The sequence below is a fragment of the Podarcis bocagei genome (genome assembly GCF_964188305.1).
Source record: "Podarcis bocagei genome assembly, chromosome: 17".
Lineage (NCBI taxonomy): Eukaryota > Metazoa > Chordata > Lepidosauria > Squamata > Lacertidae > Podarcis > Podarcis bocagei.
In genome coordinates this window covers 35,180,397-35,205,217 of record NC_138143.1, presented here as the reverse complement: position 1 = coordinate 35,205,217, position 24,821 = coordinate 35,180,397, and the positions used below count along the sequence as shown (strand labels likewise).

Here is a 24,821-nt window from a genome sequence, read left to right as displayed (position 1 = left end):
TTAATGAATGGTGCACACTGTTTTTCATTATTGGGTATGTAGAGCGTTGCCGGTAATTGGAAGATTCAGGGCTCAGTTATTTTATTTTATTTGCTTCTCGTTTTGCTTCAGGTGGCTAGAGATGGCAAGGAATGGATTCAGATGTAGCCACTCTCAAATAGAGTACCAGACATTAATTCCTAGTTTCCAGTTGGGAGTGGGGTGTAGAATCATTCTGAATGAGCCTCCATACAAAACAATTTTAGCTTTCTGTGCAGGGGTTTGCGTCGGGGAGAGCAGGTCTCTGCAAGTGGTACAGAACAGATACAGTCATACCTTGGCTCCCGAACGCCTTGGGAGTCGAATGTTCCAGCTCCTGAACGATTGAAAACCGGAAGCGAGTGTTCCAGTTGTCAAACGTTTTTTGGGAAGCTGAACATCCGGCGCAGCTTCCCCTATTGTCCCTGGTGCACCTGTGCAATTGGAAACCAATTGGAAGCCGCTCTTTGGTTTCCAAACATTTTGGAAGTCAAACGGACTTCTGGAACGGATTCCATTCGACTTCCAAAGTACAACTGTACTGGTCTTACCTCCTCAGTGGAAACTATGCCGACTTTTCAGAGTACGATAGAACAGTGGCTCTTCAAACTCTGTTCTAGGGAATCCACGGATCCTTGGAGAGTTACCAAAGAGTGAGCACTTTCAATGATTATTCCATCATCCAACTTGTAGTCTTTGAATTCCGTGCAGAGTACAAAACGATACAGAGATGGTACGGAGAGAGAATACAGAGCTGCTCCATTAACTTGACTGTACAGAGAAAAGGGGGAGAGAGCACTTAACTCAATGAGAAATGTGAAAGGCCTTTAAGTGGCAATATTATTGCATGCATTTGGCCAGTCCTCTAACACTAATGCAGAAGCATAGTGGTGCTTATTTCTGCAGCAGCATTGATTGCATTATGTATAGAGCAATCTTCCTTGTCGTAGTGCCTTCCATTTGTTTTGGATTACAGATCCCATCATCACTGACCATTAGCCATTCTGGCTAGGGCTGATGAGAGTTGTAGTCCAAAATATCTGATGGGCACCAGGTTGGGGTAGGCTGTTATAGAAAGTGCATGTGAGATGGTAAATAATTTTGAAAAACACTCCTGCCCATCATAATGTCTCTCTTCCCGGCCTCCCTAAGAATGCATCATCCATGTGTATTGCAAAATACTGCAACTGTCAGGGCCATGGCAGTCCTGAAATTTCATTTATCTGTATAGAAAATGATTTATGAGCTGCCATTTGTTCTGAAATCACAGGCTGGCATTTGGATTTGTAGGGGGGTTGGGCAATGACTTGCTGGTTTTCCAAGGTGGATTTTGGATCCAGCATCCCCCATCTGCTGTCTGAAGCAGTTGTTGTTGTTGTTTAGTTGTTTAGTCGTGTCCGACTCTTCGTGACCCCCTGGACCAGAGCACGCCAGGCACTCCTGTCTTCCACTGCCTCCCGCAGTTTGGTCAAATTCATGTTAGTAGCTTCGAGAACACTGTCCAACCATCTTGTCCTCTGTCATCTGAAGCAGTACAGTGGTACCTGGGTTAAGTACTTAAGTCGTTCCAGAGGTCCGTTCTTAACCTGAAACTGTTCTTAACCTGAAGCACCACTTTAGCTAATGGGGCCTCCTGCTGCTGCCGCCACACAATTTCTGTTCTCATCCTGAAGCAAAGTTCTTAACCTGAGGTACTATTTCTGGGTTAGCGGAGTCTGTAACCTGAAGCGTATGTAACCTGAAGTGTATGTAACCCAAGGTACCACTGTACTGCCTCATAAAAGTTGTGTAGCATGGTTGTGCTGCAGGTTAGATTGTGTCTCGTGTTATGAAAGGGTAGTTGGAGGAGAAAGTTGATCTGCCATTCATATTCAGGGCTGCTGCTTCTGTTACATTTAAAGACATGGATGTGATCATGCAAGTCCTCCTTTATGTCTGGAGAACTCATGAAAATGTCATCTGGGGCCTGCAATGCCAGTGTCACTCTCCGAGATAATGAGCTTTAGAACAATTTCTGGAGTCTTGGTGAGCACAGATCTTGTCTCTTGGTAACTGTGTGGCGTAGTCATGGATCCAGTGCTAATCATCACCTTGGTGATGGTTTTCACCTTGGATAACAGAGGTTGAAAGATTAGGAAGCAGAACTCAATCTCTACTGTAGTTGTGTCCTCCCTGATTGAACCGCGGTGACGTCCAAGAGAAAAGAGGGAGACTTTGGAATGAATTCCTGATTTAGTTTGTGGATAAGAGCCCCAGGTATGATGAATCTGTCTCACTCTTGACTAAGATTGTTTCCTGCTTGGCAGGGGGTTGGACTCGATGGCCCTTGTGGTCTCTTCCAACTCTATGATTCTATGAAGATGCAGAAATCCTTTAAAGGCTGGAAGTTCTTAGTACTACTTCAAGGAAAGCAAAATTAGCTCTTATAAAAGGGGGGCATAAAATGGCCTCTTTTCCCAAGGACATTAAATGATAAAAACAATTTTTAAATAGCTTCAAAATGGACTCTTCTGTTTACACTGCCTTTTTATGTGAGTGCTCGTTAGATAGATGTTTTACTAGTTGCATACAGGCAAGCAGCAGTGGTCAAAGTGGTGTGTTTGGCTGTGAGCAACCCATCCTTGATTTCTCTTAGAACCTATTTTCTCCCTGTGAGGTCCAGTGGGTCCTTCCACTTTTATTTTGCTTGGTCTCAGAATCCTCTCCCTCTCTCGTATTGTGCCCTTCCAGTTCATCTTCAGTGATAACATTACAGCTGGTGATGCAGTATGAAAGCGACTTTGGTCATAAGTGATGAATGTCTGACGATAACTTGCCATGACTTGCTGAAACTGGAAGGGGCAGCTGTGCCCCTGGACATAAACAGGTTCCCTGACACATTGATTTAGTTTCCAGATGTTACTTGTTTCAGTGATGCTGTAGCTAGAGATAGCAAAGACAATATGTGAGATTTGGTGGGGAGGAAGAGCTGCCTGTTTTCCTACAGTTCCTTTCAATGTTTTGCTCTACGCTGTACCAATCACATCTTTAGGCACAGTGAGGAGGGACCTGCTGCAGACAGATATTTTGGGGTACCCTTTAAATGCCAACAAAACATTTATTTAGATTTTATTTTTTTACCACTGTGGCAAAATGGTGGTTTGGAATTTCTGCCCTGGGTGCCAGAATGCCTTCTTGTTGCTCCGTCCAGTGCAGCAAAAATTCCTTCTGGCCCGTGCATTCTCTGTAATTTACATATATATGTGTTAATTAGGGCAAGGCGGAAAGCTGACTTCTGAATAAATTACACCAAGTATGCATGCTTTTAGTATGTTGTTGTTTAGTCGTTTAGTCGTGTCCGACTCTTCGTGACTCCATGGACCAGAGCACGCCAGGCACTCCTGTCTTCCACTGCCTCCCGCAGTTTGGTCAAACTCATGCTGGTAGCTTCGAGAACACTGTCCCACCATCTCGTCCTCTGTCGTCCCCTTCTCCTTGTGCCCTACATCTTTCCCAACATCAGGGTCTTTTCCAGGGAGTCTTCTCTTCTCATGAGGTGGCCAAAGTATTGGAGCCTCAGCGTCAGGATCTGTCCTTTCAGTGAGCACTCAGGGCTGATTTCCTTCAGAATGGAGAGGTTTGCTCTTCTTGCAGTCCATGGGACTCTCAAGAGTCTCCTCCAACACCATAATTCAAAAGCATCAATTCTTTGGCGATCAGCCTTCTTAACTTATGCAAAATGGTAAAAGTTGTAGAATAATTCTTCTGCTGCTAGACATGAAGATGAGTAAGCAGTTTTGCAGGAGCACTGAAGCCCCTGTTGCCCAAACTCACTTGAAATTTTCATCAGCTGTAGTCTGGTTTCACCTGGAGGCATATCTGTGCAGCCATAAAAGATAACTTTCAAAACAAATGAAAAGCGAGATGCTCAGAGAGATGAGTTCTGCTGGACCCTAGACTGTGTTCTTGAATGGGCGCGTATACATTCCTGAAATGATAATTGCTTTAACTACATACTCTTCACCTGTAGCTTTGGGAACTTAAATTTTGTGGAAACAAAGTGCATCTGAGGATTGAAAAGGGTGAGGCCAAGACTACAGAGGTCCTAAGGCAGGAAGAGGAGACCTAAACCTGGGACTGCAGATAGAGTAGGAGGAGAGAAGAAACTGGAGCATTTTTTGCCTGCATTTCGGTAACGTTGGACAGCCTTTTGAGTCAAGGTGGCAGCCCAATCTGTTCCAGATGTCACTGATTTGGACAGTGGAACCGGCCCTGATCGCCTCGGTTTGACCCACCTGGAGAAATCCAGGATTGTCATGAGGCAAGGTGTCTGACACTGAGCAGTAATTGATCATACACCGAGGTAATATTCATGGATGTAAAACAATATACCCCCTAGCCCTGGTTTTCATCTGTCAGCGTAATTCCTTCAAACTGCATGGGGAGGTCAGCACCACCTTGAACTAATAAAAATAAAAATAAATTATTATTTGTACCCTGCCCATCTGACTGGGTTGCTTGCACCAGGCACTCTGGGCAGCTTCCAGCATCTAAAAACATATATTTAAATAGGTACACAATTATTAATAGCTTATGATCTTAGTAAAATTATTAACTGTGATTATGGTCGTTAATGAGCACCTTTTGCTTTGGGCACCTCTGAAGCAGGTTTTTTTTAAAATTTTGGTTCACTTTTTGGGCCAGGGGAGGGTGCAGGAGGTAGAGGAGAGAAAAAGTCTCATTGCACTTGTGGAGTTCCTGTTGTATAAGTGGGTGGATAATATAATTGCATCTCTATCCTCTTTGCATTAATTTTATATTCCCCATAATTCATTTCTATCTTGTTTTCCACTCTCTGTACGTACATTCTTGCAGGACAGAAGCAGCTCAGCTGAAGAGTCTGATGACCTTGCTCAGTCATCAGCAATAAGTGCTTTCTAAATCAGTTACATAATACATTATCAACATTGGCAAAATTGCGTGGCCTGGCAATTACCTTAAGTCCAGCCTAGAGCTTTTCAAACAGCATTTTCCCTTGGGATAAGGCATTTTCGCATGCTGGGTTAAGTGGGTACAAGCAGTACGGTTTGAGGCAGCCTGATTTGCCCTGCCTCTGTTTACTAGTTGTAAAATGTAATAATTTTGCAGTGCAATGTGTGTGTGGTGGAGAGGACGGTCATAGTGGACTGTGTGCTTATGTGTGTAAGTCTAGATCTAGATCAAGGGAAGTAATAGTGCCACTGTATTCTGCTCTGGTCAGACCTCACCTGGAGTACTGTGTCCAGTTCTGGGCACCACAGTTCAAGAAGGACACTGACAAACTGGAACGTGTCCAGAGGAGGACAACCAAAATGGTCAAAGGCCTGGAAATGATGCTTTATGAGGTACGGCTAAGGGAGCTGGGCATGTTTAGCCTGGAGAAGAGGAGGTTAAGGGGTGATATGATAGCCATGTTCAAATATATAAAAGGATGTCACGTAGAGGAGGGAGAAAGGTTGTTTTCTGCTGCTCCAGAGAAGCGGACACGGAGCAATGGATCCAAACTACAAGAAAGAAGATTCCACCTAAACATTAGGAAGAACTTCCTGACAGTAAGAGCTGTTCGACAGTGGAATTTGCTGCCAAGGAGTGTGGTGGAGTCTCCTACTTTGGAGGTCTTTAAGCAGAGGCTTGACAACCATGTGTCAGGAGTGCTCTGATGGTGTTTCCTGCTTGGCAGGGGGTTGGACTCGATGGCCCTTGTGGTCTATTCCAACTCTATGATTCTATGATTCTAAGTTATAATTCCTGTACAGACACTCTTCTGCTGTATTATATATAACCAGCAACAGGCCCTTTCCATTCCATACGCTGAATCTCCACAAGTTAGTTGAAACAGCCCTCAGTATTGGCTGCAGCCATGCACTTCAGACACTCATTTTCTCAGTGCTCCATATAATGTGGTTGGCCTTAGTGCAGATATTCTGACCCACACCCAGAAAAGTCGATAGGGACTGAAATGTCTTTTAATATCATTGAGAAAGTACTGTGTCTGCGATGCTACAGAAGCCCTGTTTGTGGCAATGGATTTGCAATGAGCTCATTCACGCTGGTAAGACAGGTATTGAATATGGATGTACGAACTGGCTCAGTCACTGAAGTGGCTCGCCTGTTTTGTTTGTTTATAACTGGGTTTCCCAAGCTTTTGAGTTCATGGGCCCCTTGATGAGTTGATAAAGTCATCCTTTACCCAGAATCTTAGGAATGCAAATGGAATAAAGTCAAGGAATATCAGTATATACCGTATTTCCCCGTGTATAAGACGCCCCCTATTTTGGGGACTCCAAATTAAGAAAATGGGGGGAAATTGCCCCATGTATGAGATGTCCCCCTTTTCTTAACATAATTTTTAAAGAAAAACTCCTAGTCTTATACTCAGAAAAATACGTTAATCAACATTTACTAATCACCAGTTGACATCACTAGGAATCATAAAATGTTAAAAAAGTGAGATAGGATATAAAAAGTAAAAGTGAAGCTGTGTAAACAATTTTTTAGCAGCAAAGCAGAATGGTCTGATGCGGTTGTTTTGTGGAATCATCTTATGAAATACAGAGGTTCCTCGTTGAGAAGGAACTCTGTACATGCCCGAGGCTCATAATCTCTAATTAATTTTTTTGCAGTATACCTCGTAAACTTCTTTCCCACCCCTCAGCCTTTGTCAGCCCCAGATCTTTAATCATCCCCTGCACAGTCCCATCAACCCCAGGGGATCAGTATTGACCGCTTTTAGGAAACCCTGACTTACTGTAATACTTCTTTCTGTCCCCTCCTTTCTTACGAGAGGCACAGCAGTTTAAAAGGTCAATATAATTCCACATGCAAAAATAAAAGCAGTAAAACAATTTGGCATCCCAGTGTTGAAAGAGCAAAAATAAAATTTCAGTCTGTACCTCTGGGTTCTTGGGGTGTTTTTGTGGGTGGGTTAGAAGGAGGCTATTTCTTGGCAATAGAAGAGTTCCTTCACTTTCTGTATTATCTCTCATTTTTATGAAACGGCTTGCCGTCAGGAGCTGGGGTTTCCAATTGTGTGTGACATGCCTCAGAAAGAATGTACTATCCAAACACAGACGGGTTGCAAAAGGTCTAGTCGATGAAAAAAGCTGGAGGGATTTGTGTGTGTGGTTTTTTTTTGTGTGTGTGTGTGCTACCTTCTCTCTTTCCTGCCCTGTCCCCCTGCTTTCCCTTAATGCAATGAGAGGAAAAGGAGCCAAGAGTTCCTTCTGGCAATGTGACCTTTCTTGACTTTGATCTGCAGAACATTTCTAATTCCTCTTGGACTCCACTGGGGCTTAATTCAGCAGAACAGGAAAATTGTTATTTTTCCCCCCCTTAAAGGGTGAGTTTATATAATGCTTGGCACTGATTACTCGGGCATGTGGTAGGCTTGATAATGTGATTGGGGGAATGGTCCACAGAGAAACAAATAAGGGTGCTGCATGTACTCAGAAATGTAATCATTGTGGTCGTCATCCCAGACGCCACTGCTGCTGCGGCTGTTATTAAACTCGTCTTAAATTGTATGTGGCGTCCGCCACCAGAACATAACATCATCCTCAGCATATAGGTCACTGACATGTCCGGATTCCCAGTTGAGAGGAGCGGCAGTATGAAAATCAAATAAGCAGACAAACTCTGGCCAAGGTGCCAAGTGTACTTTTCAGAATTGCAAGGGAAATAGAAGAAAAAATAATGCAAAAACATGGCAGCAGGAGAAGAATCTGCACCCGTGTTCTCTTCATACCACAGATTATATGTAACACTAATAGGTATAAACTATATTATGCCCAGGGACGCGGGTGGCGCTGTGGTCCAAACCACTGAGCCTCTTGGGCTTGCCGATCGGAAGGTTGGCGGTTCGAATCCCCGCGACGGGGTGAGCTCCCGTTGCTCGGTCTCTGCTCCTGCCAACCTAGCAGTTTGAAAGCGTGTCAAAGTGCAAGTAGATAAATAGATACCGCTCTGGTGGGAATGTAAACAGCGTTTCCGTGCACTCCTCTGGTTTCGCCAGAAGCAGTTTAGTCGTGCTGGAAAAACTGTCTGCTGACAAATGTCGGCTCCCTTGGCCAGTAAAGTGAGATGAGCGCCACAACCCCAGAGTCGTTTGCAACTGGACTTAACTGTCAGGGGTCGTTTATTAGGCATAATATAAAGGTAGGCAGGGTTATGAGTATTCCATGCTGCAAATATAAAAATCCTGCAAATTAGAAATGGATTTCTGTGGTCTGTGCGAATTGGGAGTGGGAAAGCTATACCCCTCCAAATGTTGAGCTGCAACTCCCATCAGCCTCAGCCAGCATGAGGCAACATCTGGAGTGCCACAGGTTCCTCACCCCCAGTATAAATGATGCAGATTGGGCAGATTCGCGCTATTGATTTTGCTTCATTTATTATGCATTTTTAAACTTGTTTGCGGAAATGAATCAATATATTATTCTGCTTCTGCAAGTAGGGATGAGGGTGAGTCTACTACATTAACTATGGAAAATCTTGCTCAGAGAAACGGAGGATAATCACAAACAACCACCACCCTTTCATAGGACCATTTGTTATTCTCCAAGCTGTTAGTGGAAGAGATTATCAGAAACTTGGGAGGGTGGGCTGGTAAATTAAATTCCACTTTTGGGAGGGGAGACGTACCTTTTGACAAAGTGGCCAGGGGGTGGGGCAGCCATCTCCCCCCCCCCCATGCAATATCCTCACCTACCATTGTTCCCATTGTCCCACGTTTTTGAAAGAAAGGCAGCCAGGGTTCTGAGTACAGCCAATCAGCTGCTTGAAGCTGCAGTTTATTTTTCTTTTAATTAAGAGGGAGACAGAGCTCAGAGGGCCCTTGATCATCTTGTCAAAACACAAGCCTCGCCCCACCCAAAGTGATGTGACCTTCCCAACCCTGAGATTAATATGACCTTTGGAAAGGTTGTGTGTGTGCATGCGTGCGCAATCACAGAATTGTAGAGTTGGAAGAGGGACCACTTTCAAGCATATCTTTACATCTGCAAGGCCTGGGAATTTGGGGTGTTGTTGCTGAGTGTCGCGAGAAGCCAAGTTGTGCACCCAACGCTATTTTTTGTGCTCCCCCCCCCTTTGCATTCCTGTGGTATCTTACCATCACACACACACATAGCCCTGAACTCAGGCAACGTAGAGACTTCAGTGATTTTTAAAATTTCTGTCGGCTTGTCGCTTCTCTGGGCTTCTTTGCAAGGCCGGCTTATGTCAGTAATATGAGCGAGAACAAAAGAGAGGCTGCAAATGCAGAAGAGGGGGAGCAAGCCAGAGCTCCCCAGTAGGAAAGGCAGAGAATAAGTTCCAGTGGTGACTGTTGCATGTGGGGAAAGTGGCCACATACCATGTTAATATCTATGACGTGCCACAACTGTCCCCACCTGCTCCAAGTTTTCTTTTGAGCTTTGGTCTCAACTAGGGCCAGGGCCTTTTCAGTACTGGCCCCGACTTGGTAGAAGGCTCTGTCACAAGAGACTAGGGCCTTGCGGGACTTGACATCTTTCCACAGGGCCTATTCCGCCTGGCCTTTGGTTTGGACTCAGTCTGACCCTTATGTTTCCCTCCCCTTATGGTTTTGATCTATGGGCTACATTTAAAACGAGGCTGCATTTTAAATTGTATTTTTAACCTGTATTTTAAATTGTCCCCCCCCCCCATTATGTTTTTATTGTAATTTTACTGGTGTTAGCCACCCTGAGCCCGGCTCTGGCCGGGGAGGGCGGGGTATAAATAAATTATTATTATTATTATTATTATTATTATTATTATTATTATTATTATTATTATTATTATTAAGTGTAACATGCTCCTTTAGGATTGCATGTGCTTGCCATTTTAAGGACAAATGCTCCTCATCGAACTCTTTACTCTCGCCTATTCATGGGGACTCCAAAGTGCAGGCTGTGTCTACAACCTGTTAACGTTCATATTGCCTTGGATAAGCATGTCTGTTTTATGAGGTGGGGGGGGGGAATTATTCAGAAGTGGCGAAATGCAATAACAAACCCTACATAAAGCTAGTTATTGCTTCATGAAACAAAATGTCACAGTAGTCTCAACAAATTAGTAATTAACTCCTGGAGGGAAAATTAGGTGGAAGGATTTTCCATTCTTTGAAATCTTTAAATTTCTGTTTGCGTTCTTCAATTAAAAAAAAAAAGTTTCCACAGCCTGGAAGTTGTGGGGCTGGATTCAGGAATTGCTGAGGATGTTGTTCTGGCCTGTTTAGCACAGAACATCAGATGAAATTGTGTGAACGGCAACTTCCATCCTTTAAACTAAAGAATCTTCAAACTCTGAATATTGCTGTCTTTATTGTTTTCTTTCCTGGGGGAATAAGGGAGGAGGATTTCCCCCCCTTCTTGTAACAGTGCTATTTAATGCTATTGTGTCCCACCCTTCCTCTAACAAACACAACACAGTGTACATGGCATGTTCTCCCCCCCACCCAACATCCCACTCCTCACTTACACCCATGGCACTCTGTGATGTAAGTTAGTCAGAGAGACATTGACTGACCCCAAAAACATCAAGTGAGATTCATGGTCAAAGCTGGGGTTTGAACTTGAGTCTCCCCCACTTGACGTCTGACACATTAATTTGTATTCCCTTCTCCCTTCATTGTATTCACCAATACGGTACTTCAGGTTGTAAGCTCATTAGGTCATAGAATCATGTTGTTGTTGTTTAGTCGTTTAGTCGTGTCCGACTCTTTGTGACCCCCTGGACCAGAGCACGCCAGGCACTCCTGTCTTCCACTGCCTCCCGCAGTTTGGTCAGACTCATGTTTGTAGCTTCGAGAACACTGTCCAACCATCTCGTCCTCTGTCGTCCCCTTCTCCTTGTGCCCTCCATCTTTCCCAACATCCGGGTCTTTTCCAGGGAGTCTTCTCTTCTCATGAGGTGGCCAAAGTATTGGAGCCTCAGCTTCACGATCTGTCCTTCCAGTGAGCACTCAGGGCTGATTTCCTGAAGAATGGATACGTTTGATCTTCTTCCAGTCCATGGGACTCTCAAGAGTCTCCTCCAGCACCATAATTCAAAAGCATCAATTCTTTGGCGATCAGCCTTCTTTATGGTCCAGCTCTCACTTCCATAGAATCATAGAACTGTAGAATTGGAAGAGGTAACAACAGTATTGGATGCAACCCAAAGAAACTAAAGAGACTCCAGTGGAGAACTGATACAACAAAAGATTTGGAATGCATTAATGAGAGCCTACAGTTATTGGGGGTATTTAGATCAAGACCTTGGATTATTAAATATCTAAAGGAGGGAAATGTCAGCATTTGGATACCAGGCCTACCTGGGAAAACCTCCTCATCAACAATCACCTCTCTGTCTGCATTTGCTCACCTATCCTGTTACCATAGATTCTCTCATTTATTTTCCCCTCTTGTTATCTTCCCACACCGTTGAAAGCTGCTCAACAGCTCCTTAGAAACAGGCAACTGCCTTTTTTTATTTACTCTGTGTTTGCACTGAAGAAACAATAATTTGAGAAGGTGAAATGGTTGCAAGCCATTAGCACAGAAAGGTCTGGGCTGAAAATAGATAATTTCCTAGGGGAAATTACAAATGTCTGATCCCTAGAAGAATTTAGGAAAAGTGCTTGCATCCAAAGGCATGTGCAATTGCAGAGGGTCTCTGGAGGGCCTCTCTCCCTTTCCACAGCTCTCTTCCGAGGCCGTTGAGAAGGAAGACTGAATTCAGTGCACCCCTGCACTGGAACATACCTAGGCAGGGATTTAAAGTGCGACTGTGTGTCTGGCTCTTAGCAATTCTGCTCATGGCAGGTATAGTTTAATTCATTTATTAAAGCCTTCATTGAGTCAGAGCCCATCTACCCCTAAATCCTAATGGCAATCTCTCTTTTTCTCTCTAGCCTTTCTTTCATTAGACTCTGGGAGTGCATGCATTAAATGTTCAGATTCTAGATAAAGATCTCTAGAGTCCGTCTGTCTGGTGGTGCAGGTGATTGGAGAGGGAAAGCGATGACAGCTGCTTGCTTTTGTCTTGCTTATAATCCTTCAGACGTTCAGTTTGTCAATACGATAGTTGTGTCGGGTGACATTTTTGCATTACGCTACGTCTCTTCAAGCAGTTAGTGATCTCTTGAGTTGTGTTTTCCTTATCCACGCTTGGAAACTTACCCTTCTTGTGACTCAAGACCTGAAGCAAGATGTGTTGTGGCTGTCTTAACACCCTCTACCTTGTTTTCCGCAGGAGAATTGCTGAGTCAGCCCAGGCCAGAGGGAGTGACTGAGATCATCTGTCCGAAGAACGGTAACGAGCGAGTGAATGTGGCTCTGGTTTACCCCCCTACGCCGACAGTGATCAGCCCTTGTTCCAAGTAACTTCTGGAAGACACCTGCCTTTGCCCCCATATAAGGACACACCAAACACCCCTTAATCGAACAAGCCCTTCTTAAGCATTTTTGGAAATGTACAGCCCAGAGATGTTTCTGATTACTGGTGGGACCTGGACAACACAGCTTGGGAAATAAAGGTACAGCTATGTTGTTTTTCTTTAGTGAATGGGAAGGTATTTGCAGTGTTGGGTTTTTAGGCTAGATTGCTACAGCAAAGCTGAATTTTGGTGGAGGGTGAGTATTTTACGAGGGTTCCTTGTTTTGCTTATTTATTTATGTTGCAGAATTTACACCTTAAAAGCTTCCGTTTGTCTGTGTTTTTGAAATCCACTTGCAACTCCTGTTCTGGGCAAACATCAGCCACGGCAGAAAAAAAGCCTCACTAAGGAGCATCTCGCAGTTAGCGGCACATGGTTTATTTTTGCATGAGAACCAGCGCCCACACTGCTCTGCTGACATGTGCATGAAAGAACTATGTCAGTAATACACAGAGCAGACGAGTAGCGTCCAGTTTAGATTAGATTGGGATTAAGCAAGTTGCAGTTCTGCAAACGGTTTTGAAATATCTTCCAAAGCAAACGTAGGTTTGTTTGCTTCAACTGCTCATTTATAATAAATGTTTGTTCATTCCCATAACGTACCAGGACTTATTAAGCTATTAAAGCCATTATTAAATAAATTATGAAGCCATTGTTAAGTAAATAATAAGTTTGGTAATTGCCTAACACAGAGCTGTCTCTAGGTGATTTACATTCAGTTTTAACTGTCAATAAGTCCAAAGATCCTGCTAGGGTCCCGTGTTTTCGATGCACCAAGCTATAAAATCCTCCTAATAAAATTATCTATGAATTTAAAAAATAATGTTGCAACTTGATGGTTGATCATTATTCAAATTGCAACATTATGGAATGGCTTTGTGCACATTTAGCTTTTAATAAGCCTAAGTAAGGTTGGGTTTTAATAAAATCAACCAATACATTGTCCTGTTATTCTTCAGACAACCTCCGCTGAGATTCACGGTAGATTTGCCTGTCAAATACATTTTGACACTAGCAACCTCGTACCTGGAATTGCTCAGAAATTTTAAGGAAGCAAAAAATCAGTGCAGTTTTGAAAGGTCCAGCCCACAATCTTTATTCAAAATGGTGTCCAGTTATATCCAAACAGGCAGAAACATACTCCTTGAGCTCAGAAACCACGATGCAAAATTTGGTTGGCAGTAGCTAAAGGCATGTCCAGATGCATAGCAAACAAACAGCTTTCCTAAATACTTTCCTAAAAACCTTCTTGTATGACCAGGCCTCTGTCCTTTAACTCTCTGTGGCCTTCTAGAAGTGGGCGGGATGTTTTTAATGTATTTCTCTTTCCTCTTGGTTTTTTAATGAATCTATGTAGGGTCTGGGACGCGGGTGGCGCTGTGGGTTAAACCACAGAGCCTAGGACTTGCCGATCAGAAGGTCGGCGGTTCGAATCCCCACGATGGGGTGAGCTCCCGTTGGTCAGTCCCTGCTCCTGCCAACCTAGCAGTTCGAAAGCACGTCAAGTGCAAGTAGATAAATAGGTACTGCTCCGGCAGGAAGGTAAACGGCGTTTCCGTGCGCTGCTCTGGTTCGCCAGAAGCGGCTTAGTCATGCTGGCCACATGACCCGGAAGCTGTACTCCGGCTCCCTCGGCCAGTAAAGCGAGATGAGCGCCGCAACCCCAGAGTCGGTCACGACTGGAGCTAATGGTCAGGGGTCCCTTTACCTTTTACCTTTATGTAGGGTCTATTATCTGTCTGTCTGGTTGTAAGTCGCTTTGGGTTGCCCCGGGCTAGATAAAGCAACAAAGAAAGTATTAGATGAAGATGATAGACATGTACAGATGCAGGATAAGTATATTATGGTACAGAGAAGGTGGATCCTTAGCGCCATGAACCTTGAGACTTTCTGTTTTGTCTTCTTCAAACACGCAGATTAATGGGAGCAGGTGTGCTGAAAGGCTATGCGCTGGGGTGGACACAAATCTGTAGCCTGCCTGAATTGATCCTTACCATCGGCTGGGGTTGGAGTGGTGTGTTTCCAAGAACTTTGTCCAGAGGCTTATTGAAGCAAGAAACACAGCAAAGCATCCTCATCCTGTGCTGCTCTTGGAACTTTTATACACGACAGTCTGAAAACTCTGGGTGGTTTTAATTGCTTCGTAAGCATGGAAACAAGAGCATTGTTGACTGACGGCGATGCGCTGGGATTGAGAACTCTGTGGACCTGTATTGTGCACTTGTTTGGACCCATTGGTGAATGTAAGATTGTTCTCGGTGTGGTCACTGTTCAGCTGCAGCTGAAAGATATATCTGCTGAAAAGGCACTGTTGGTAACTCGGGTAAGTTTTGACTTTGTCATTGTGTTCCTCAGGGCTTACTCTGGGTTTGCAAGGGCAAGGCACCTCCAGTTGGCCTTTTCTGCAGGGAAGAGACCTGCCATTCTTGCAATGACAATATCCTTAGTTTCTCTGCTGATCTCTTGATTGCCATTAAAGCAATATGAAAGATGGCTTAAGCAGTGGTGGTGTAGCGTGGGTTGCCAGTGCCCGGGGCCACACAGAGTGGATGGGGGAGGGAGGGAAGCGGACAGAGTATGCATGCACATTCAACTGCCTAACAGCGCCACCCAGGAGATTACAACCACAGAGATAAGAAAAGAAGAGTCATTCCCGTTGTCTGGAAAGGTCACTTCCTGGTTCACACGGAGAAGCTGTTTTCAACAGAGCCCAGCAATGGAAGCACACAGCTGTATGGAGCTAGCACTGGGTGTTGAAATTTTGCACCCCTAACAATTTTGCGCCTGGGACAACTGTCCTTCTGCCCCCCCCCCCACTATGCCACTGGGTTTAAGGGTTGCACTTCGTTTCTAGGGCAAGTTTACATACAACATAGAAAGAACACTTGTTTATTTGTGTGTGTGAGCTCTTGGAGATAATAATTGCAGGTAGAAATTGTCATGTTACCATTGTCAACTCTAAAAGTACTTTTCAGTGGAAATAGTCCATTCATGATTTTAACTAAAGAGTCATATAAGAGTCCAGGTGATAATACGTGGATGTGTGAACAAGCCTGAGATAAAATATTCTGTCGGATAATGATTGGGGTCCAAAGTTACCACAGTTTAACTGGCTCTGGCTTTTCAGTTAATTTTTCTCTCTAGTAATGTTAGTGATTGCTTTCTTTGGTTTGCTCACAAGCTCTTGGTATTTCCTTGAGGAATACTTTTGCTGGTCATAACATTTATTCCTTGGCAAATTCTACAGTTAGGGATAACATTGATTATTATAGTAACTCTTTAAGTAGCAGCAGAACAAAAAATCTGTTCCCAAATTAATCTTTCTTAGCAAAATTAAACGATTGTCTTTTGTTTTGATACTGTCACGGCTTGCTGCTTATTACAAGTATATTACTGGTTGAGGTAAAAGGGAGAAATACATAGACATTTCATTCCATAAAACAGCTCAGTTTGGGGCACAGTTTGATTGAAATTTTCTCCTTTTTATTTCAAAATAGACAGAAAACCAACATATTGTTGAATGCCACATCCTCCATCTCACAGATTCCAGCATTTTAGTTGTTTAATTGTCTGCCTTCTAATGACCAGCTGCTTAGGTCACCAATTTAATAATAATACTATGTACAAAGGTAGTGTACAAAAATTAAAAACAAAAGGCAAGCCCTGCCCACAAACTTACAATCTAGTACATTTAACTAATTTTGTATACTACTGAAACTTCACTAAGTGCTTTTTGAGATAATGAAGTAAAAAGAAAGTAGGATTAAAGAAGCAAAAGCTATTAAGTGTTGAAAAGAAAGAGCATCCGTATGACAGCAATGCCAAAAGCAAAATGACCTCTACACAGTTTTCCTAATAGGCAGCCCCATCCATTTAAAATGTGCCGCCCCTTTCGCTTAAAATTGCCACCTACTAATTAAAGCATTTGTTGATTAAGTGAGATGGATACAACTTTACAACCCTACCTATAATAATTCCTAATTATTATCTGAAAGTTAGACGCTGGCTTTATAACCAGTACAATTGAGGGCGGGGAAATGACTGCGGTGGAGAAAAATTCATTACTGTGTAATGAAATTGCTCACATGAAAGGAAAGGAAAAATGTCAGCTAGTCTACTCAGCCTTTTTATTCTGCGCTTGTGTGCAGATACTTATCTGGCTAGTTTAGCTGGAAGCTTAGTTTGTCTTGTTAGCCTGGTATAGGTCTGGGTTCTGCTCAGGCTTGGGGATCAGAAACCTTTGTTGTCTGCAGACAGAAGTGGATCTCTTTTGTCCTCAAGAATAATTTAAATGTTTCGTATATCCTGGCTTCGTTTGTGGGGAGGGCGGTGGAGCTGGCAGGTGAGTTGGGGAGAAAATTCTCACTAATAAATGCTTGACATCAATTCACCGAAATGCAACAAATGCAGATTTTCCTGCTTAGTTTTGCATGTTGAAGAATAACCATGCCCTTTCTCTAAGCATGTACTTGCACATACTGATGTGGTTCTCAACCATAACAATGGTAAAATTGCACCCTGCCCTACTGCCTTTAAAAAGGTTCTACGGTAGATTAAAGTGCATATAAAATCACACGAGCGTAATCGGCTAAATCCAATCAAATATAAAACCAACACACTAATATCACATAGCAGCAAGAAGAAGAAGAAAGTAACATTTGTATATAAATTGCATCCCTCCCTCCTTCATAAATTATTTGGAACAGAAATACTTACCGTATTTTTTGCTCTCTAAGACTCACTTTTTCCCTCCTAAAAGGTAAAGGGAAATGTGTGTGCGTCTTATGGAGTGAATGCAGGCTGCACAGCTATCCCAGAAGCCAGAACAGCGAGAGGGATTGCTGCTTTCACTGCGCAGCGATCCCTCTTGCTGTTCTGGCTTCTGAGATTCAGAATATATTTTTTCTTGTTTTCCTCCTCCAAAAACTAGGTGCGTCTTGTGGTCTGGTGCGTCTTATAGAGTGAAAATTATGGTAACTTGATTTCCTGAAGCAGAGGGAAATGGGTGACAGGAGAGCAGGGCTGGGGGATCTTTGGCCCACTAGATATTTGCTGAACTGCAACTCCCATTAGTTCCAGCAAGCATGGCAAATGGACGGGGAAGATGGGAGCTGTAGTTCAACAATACTTGGAGCACCATAGGCTCGCCATATCTGCCGATACATGATGGTTGGGTGGTCATCTGTCATGTGTCATCTAGTTGAGATTCCTTCATTGCAGGGGGTTGGACTAAATGACCCTCGGGGCCCTTTCCAACTCTACGATCTGGTGAGCAGGAGTGGGGACAAATCTGTATCCCAGTTTGTGAGCTTCAGCTAGCCACACACTATATGCTTCATATTCAAGTATCTTCAACTGTATGAACAGCCTTTTCCCCTATTAAAAAACATGCTCCTGTCTTCGGTTTAATCTGAAGGGAACAATCTCTTCCTGCACAAATTATGTTTCCTTTCGGTTTGCTTTGGAGGCAAATTTGAAGGCTGGCTTCCATCTGCTTGCTGTCTTCAATGTGTTGGAGGCAGCAGGGAGGGAGGGAGTCGAGTAAATCTCAGCAAGGCAGAGTTATAACACCACAAAATCTGGATAAGAAGGTCTGGATCAGGGATCAGCTGGATATTGATTATAAGCTCCTAAAAGCCCCTTGAGCTTCTTTGGAGAAAGGAAAATGCTTGCTATGGAATGTAGGCTAGTTGCTCTGCAGACAAGAAGCGTTCTTCCTTCCTCCTGTTGGGTGGGTTCTGTTTGGCCGTCCTTTAGAGGCCTGGGGAGCAAACGATGACTTCTTCTCTTTTTGCTGCTTCGCTGAGAATAGTCTTATTGGGCCCTCCGTCAGTTTTGTTTGGAACTTCCTTGAGTCAGCAGCTCAGCACTAACAAGACTGCTGAGCTATGTGGAAATCCAGGAAACATTGGTTACCAAGATAGCAGAAACTAGATATGCCAGTGGTTTACTAAAGGACTTGGTCATCCCAGGCCTGGCAGAGAATTCATCGCTATCGACCAGCAGCAAGTGAGTTGCACTCCAGCTACTGATAACCAGCCACAAACAGGCGGAAGAGTATTACAGGGCTTATTTTAAAACTCAAGATGGACAACCCTACGCACCCTTAGCTGAGACTGCAACTGGGATCTGTGAGCATTATCTGAGAATGCTAAAAACAAAAAAGTGGTTTTGGAGAGGTGTGTGTGTGTTTTGAATTGGTTTTACATCTCCTTAACACTGTTTTATAGGAACTGTAATAGGAGTGTTTGCCTAGGTCTTCCTGGTAACTTCCCGAGTTTGTACAAATGGGGACATTAGCCTTGTCTGATGGATAGGGCCCCTAATTTCTTTGAGAAGTATAATGTGAGAAGTTTTGCTCTTCAAAGGCAATGCTCTGCTTATGACAGTCAGAGCCGTCTTTCCCATAGGGCTTAGTGGTGCGTTGCGCCAGGGCGCCGGCCTCTCAGGGGCCCCCCAGCAAGTGGGGGAGCTGCATGACTTTGCCGGGGACCTCCCCTTTCCCTGCACGCCTGCCAGCTGCGCCCTGCCAACCATAAGGCTGGCGGGCGTGCAGCTTCCTTCCCAAGCCTCTGCAAGGATCGCTCTCCTCCCGAGGAGGCCTGGGAGAGGCGCAACTTCACTCCCAAGCCTCTGTGGGGATCACTCTCCCACAGAGGCATGGGGGAGGGTTGCGCCCCCCCCCCATGGCTGGCAGTGCGCAGCTACAGCCACCCCAACACTATCTGTGGTAATTTGGGGGCTCTGAGTGGATATTTGCACCCCGGCGCCACATCTGCTAAAGACAGCCCTGAAGACAATTATGAATATGTGGAATGTTTATGACTTGCTTCTTGTATATAAACTTCCTCTTGTTCTTTCTTTTAGTTTCCCCATAGGAAGAAACTCATAATTCTGTGGCTGTAATGTGCTGTGGAAAAGGACGCAAAATCAAAACTGGAAAATACCTCTTCAGATGGATGCTTTCCCAGGGACTGAGCATATAACTTAACCCCAGAAGTGAAATGGTTTTTAAAGTAATATATTAAGTTGCAAATGAATGGTGGAGTAAAGGATTCATCACTCGACCCTCAGCCTCAGGATCATTCTCTAGTGAAGAGCTGCTTGCCAACAGAGTAGGATGAAAAACTTCTCAGGGATTATGTTCAATGTGCAGTTTAAAAGCCGCAGCTGCCGTTGACGACAGCAGTATCGGGGGCACTCTGTTTCCAAGTCTGTCAAATGTGAAAGAAGATCACTGCTGAAGTTCACTGCTGTTCAGCAATTTGTTTGTGTGGTTTTTTTTAAGTGTTAATCTTTATTTTTCTAAGTTTTTAATTATCTATGCAGTTTAGAATTAATTTGACACTGGGTACAAAGGTCAGCATGGAGATTGTGCTAAATCAGTTGCTGGGTTCTGGATGTGATGTCAAAACAATGCATGTAGGTCTCTATTGTTTAAACACCTGGTTTGTGCACATACACACACTTCACGCACAGACACAGATACACACACACACACACACACACACACACACACACACACACAATCTTCAATTTCACTGCAGTTTCATGGTAAAATCCACCTAAATAAACACTAGCACAGATTCTTCTGGGAATGCCTCTGCCTCCACGCAACAGTTGAAGCCGTACTTGAAAGAAGCAAATGTGGTTCAGAGTTTTCTCCCTCTTGTGGGTGGAACATGTCAACGTGGTGGAGAAGGGGAAGACAGCTTTAGTTAAACTTTTTTTGTGGAGTATGCAGAGTGGACAGCCGTGAAGTAAGCCAGGAATCATTCATCCCTAAACAATGCCAAGAATAATTGACCAGGAAAAAAAATGGAATAATTGAATTGAGGTAGACATGATTGACAAGGAGCAAAGAGCAGCGTGGAGATGGACACACCTCAGTCCTCCAGCCACTTGGGAGCCAAGAGAAAGCAATTCAACTATTGGTGACAATGTGCCACAAAGATTGGGCTTTATTGCTAGACCCTGTTTACCTTCGGTGTATTGAAATTAAGCACTTGGAATACCAGCAGCTAAAATGCAGCTCATGTTGCAACGAATTTGACCACCTCAGTTCCAGAATTTTCTTTTCTCGACTATGGATCGCGCTGGCTTTATTCATAATGTCCCTCATGCTGGGGTGGGGATTGGTTCAGCGTCCTACAAAACGTGGTTTGTTTTCAAAAGAATATATTAGCCTGGGCCCCACTTTAAACATCGCCTGAGTTATGCATAGTTATGGCACTACACTTTAAGCCATTCTGATAATGGTAGCACCTTCTGCCCATATGGTTAGAGCAGCATTTGTGCCACATTTGCTAGATTAGGAAACTTAATTACGACACCACCATCCAAACCTGCAACACAGTCTACCTTCAGCGCATCGATGGAAGATTTTGGTGTTACTGGAATGGTTCAGGAAAGCCACAGAGCAGAGGAAACCACACTTCTCAGACCTCAAGATTATTCCCTTGTTTGAAGAATGCAGCCAGCAATCTGTAATATCCACTCTTACAAGTAAGCATCACATTTAAAAAAATGTTGGGGCATTTTAACATGCAACTTGGAGGTGGATTTCCATGGGGAAATCATAAAAACAGCTGTTGAATTTTAAGTTTAGCTGAGGAAAAAATATACCTCATTTGAAAAGTGGTTGAAAAGGAGACATTAATCAACAAATGTGTCTGGTGCTATGAGTGAGCTTTTGAATCCCAGTGGCTAATTTTTGTTGGTGTGTGTTGAAAGATGTCCCGTCCCCCCCGCTTCAGAGTCACTCCATTCGACAACTGTTGTGTACAAAAAGGTTAACTGGGGGATTAACTGCAGTTTTCTGTTGTATTTTGGGTCTTGTGGGCCATTTCAGGTCTAGTGTGAATTTAAGTGGAACATTCCCAGATCTTAATTACCTTAGCGCATCAGGGGCATGTGCTAAGAAGACATTCCCAAGCAGATTTCGGTGCCACATCACCTAGTAAAATAGTTTGGGCTTCAGAAATGTATTGTTTATTTTTGCCTTAAGTAGGCTTGAGCAAAACTTGGTCATTCTGTGGGAAAGTGCCAAAACAGCAGTGCTTAACCAGGCTTCAGCACCACTGAATTTCTGGCAAATACTAGTTGAGATGAGTTTTCTAAGTGTACCTTCATTCTTCAGTGCAACTTTCTAGGTAGCTCTGACTTCTGTAAGGAGGAGCACAACTTGACATGAGTTTTCCCTCTCAAGGCCAAAATGAAGGGTTTTTTTTGCACCTGTTAAAGTAGATCTTTGCCAGCAATGGGAGATTGACTCTTTCCTGATGTCAGCCTAAACATGGGTGGCATTCAGTCATTCATGTTTTTCAGGCTATTTGCTAAAAATGCTCAGCAACATCGCACTGGAGCGGCTGAGGCGAAACACTTGCTGCAGTTGTCTGAGAACTTTTAAGAGCAAATATAATTTTTTTAAAAATCATTTTTTTGCTATGCAGGACATTTCAATACAGACACTGCAGCCAGACAAAGATATTTTGGCTGGCAGAGTGTCTTGACAAGATCCTGTTGTGGTAGTATCGGCGGAAGACTTCTGCCAGCTTTTCTGGGAAGAGGGTGAGGTTTTGCTCTGTGAGGCACAAAAAAATCAATCAAGCTATTCCTCTTAAAACTGCTGGAGAATTGCCCCTGGAATCAGTCACGTTTTCTATTCCTAGGTTCCATGACAGGAAAAGCTGTTTCCTGGATATGCACCGCAGTGCTGCCAAAGAAAACGTGTGCTGTTTTTAATTCCTCAAAAGATTCTCTTCCCTTTGACCCATCTTTGATTCACTTCTGGAAGGCCAAAAAAAAGGGGTGTTTGGTGTAACATGGGTGGTGATTGTTCAGCAAGGGGCATGGGGGGCGGCGGCGGCTATACTTATAGCTTATCTGTTAATTCTCCATATTACAGCACAGACTTCTTTTTTTACAAGAAAAAAGAAAAAAGAAGAAAAAATATTCTCACCAAGATGAAAACCTGAGAATAAAAGTAATATTACAACTTGAGTTTTCTCTGACTATCTATTGACAGAACTGTGATTTGTATTTTTGCCTGTGCAGGCCACTAATAAATACGTTGAAGCAGGCTTCTTTTTCCCCGCTTTCCAAATTTGCACTGCAAAATGTGAACAGCAGTACTTTTTATTTATTAAGGAAGGTTTACAGATGGCTTAATTGTAAAACTCTTAGGCAGTGTGCACAATAAAATTAGAATAAAACGATCAGTACCATAATACCTTTACTGGGGGATTAATTTAAAAGCCATAGTAGTAAGCAAGCTTTTGACTTCAAGCTGAACTCTTGTTTTGGCCGCACGTTAACCAAAAGAAATGATGGGCATGACGTAAAGTTTGCTGTTGGAATGCCTGAGGCATTGTGGAGACTTGCAGTAGTTTAGGTTATACTCTGTGCAGAAAGATCACAGATTGCAGCACAAGTCCTGCCAGGGCAAAGAAGCAATGGCTGAAATTCCCTTTGAAAATACAAAAACCAGCAGTGATTCAAATGTCTCTCTAGGAATGAATACACATATGGAGAATGTAATTTTGTAGGAAGCGGTCGCTACTGAACTTTAAAGTAGATAGCTGCCCTTTAATTGCATTCTAGAGATCAAGGTTTTCCTTGTTGCCTACAGGAAGTGATGGGACAAATCCAGAACGGAAAAATTAATTTTGTGGAGGCAAACATCCACATTACAAAATGTGGTTTTCAAGAGACTTCCACCAGTAAATCTGAGGAGAATGACTCCACTGAATAATGAGAGACAGTTTAGATTTTCCTGAAGTTGGAGAAATGCCCTGCTACTACTGTTTTTGGCTTGCATAAATGTGAATCCGAATTGCAGGGCTGTTGCATGCATCCCTTCCACGAGATTCCCAAATACCATCATATGCCCTCCAGATTTTTTGTGATCAGAGCCTTATGCAGACAACCCTGTTGGTTTGGACAGGAAAGATGGAATTAAATTCCCTACATTGCAGATCTTCTACAAACTGATGAAAAACATGACCCCAAGCAATACTAACATAAATTTTTTAAAGAAGCATCTAGTGGGAAAGCTATTACATTTACGGGTTATAAATTGATGGTGAGATAAAAAACAAACAAGCAGGGTTTTTCTGCATTATACAGCAAAGTGTATAAAGTCGCTACACTCTTAACCTTTCTAAAACACAAGTTTTTTGTGTTTTATGAACTGGTTATACCTTTGCACCTCAAGAGGAAATCTCTGATTCCACACCAGCCAATAACTGCTAAAATCTCTTCAGCTATTTGAGGTCATTTTAGCAAATGACATTGGCAATCATGGTTGCCTTGGCAAAGTAAAAACCTGTTGCTAGAGAAACCAGACATGTCATTGTTCACCTGGTTTTATCACTTCGTAATCTAGACTCCTGTCCATCAACGGCATTTTTATCACTGCTTATATTTTTCTCTCTCACTGCTTAAGAGGTTACCAGCTAGAACTGATGTTTCAAGAGAACAGACAAATTCATGGATGGGAAGGCTAACAATGGTGCCTATGTTCTGCCTCCTCTGTTAAATGCTGTTGCACTCAGGTCCTGACTTGCCAGAGGCATTTGGTTGACTCCCTATAAGAACAGAGTGCTGTACAATATAGGCCCATTTGTTGTTGTTTAGTCGTGTCCAACTCTTCGTGACCCCCTGGACCAGAGCACGCCAGGCACTCCTGTCTTCCACTGCCTCCTGCAGTTCGGTCAAACTCATGCTGGTAGCTTCGAGAACACTGTCCAACCATCTCGTCTTCTGTCGTCCCCTTCTCCTTGTGTCCTCCATCTTTCCCAACATCAGGGTCTTTTCCAGAGAGTCTTCTCTTCTCATGAGGTGGCCAAAGTATTGGAGTCTCAGCTTCAGGAACTGTCCTTCCAGTGAGCACTCAGGGCTGATTTCCTTCAGAATGGATACGTTTGATCTTCTTGCAGTCCATGGGACTCTCAAGAGTCTCCTCCAGCACCATAATTCAAAAGCATCCATTCTTCGGCGATCAGCCTTCTTTATGGTCCAGCTCTCACTTCCATACATCACCTTGACCCAACCGCAAGGCTCTCTCCATGTTCTTATAAGAGTTCTGGGGCCCAATCAACAAATTTCTTGCTGAGCAGCAATTTCCCCTCCCCACAGCAAACCCACCCAGAAAAATTTCTGGCATTTTCCAGAAGGCCTGGAGGAGCAGTTAAGACAGAGAGATGTTGCAGGCAGAGAACGACAGAGCCTGAGCCACAAACCAGGAATCAGAAAGTCCCCATTTCTTCCATGACCTCCCTAGGTGTCTTTAGGCAAGCCATTTCCCCTCAGCCCAACCCCGCTTGCAAAAGCACACAGTCACTCGGCTTTTTGCTCAGATACTGGT

At 43.5% G+C, this 24,821-nt stretch overlaps 1 protein-coding gene across 1 annotated transcript in view; it reads left to right on the top strand.

Annotated features, from left to right (window-relative positions):
* Nucleotides 1–22,456, top strand: part of MFHAS1 (multifunctional ROCO family signaling regulator 1) — a 49,788-nt gene extending 27,332 nt beyond the window's left edge. The window contains exons 2-4 of the mRNA XM_081176193.1: nucleotides 12,271–12,553; nucleotides 14,371–14,777; nucleotides 19,322–22,456. Of these exons, the coding sequence (XP_081032319.1) occupies nucleotides 12,271–12,401 (131 nt within the window). The 3' untranslated portion in view covers nucleotides 12,402–12,553; nucleotides 14,371–14,777; nucleotides 19,322–22,456. The remainder of the gene's footprint in view (nucleotides 1–12,270; nucleotides 12,554–14,370; nucleotides 14,778–19,321) is intronic.
* Nucleotides 22,457–24,821: the final 2,365 nt, after the last annotated feature.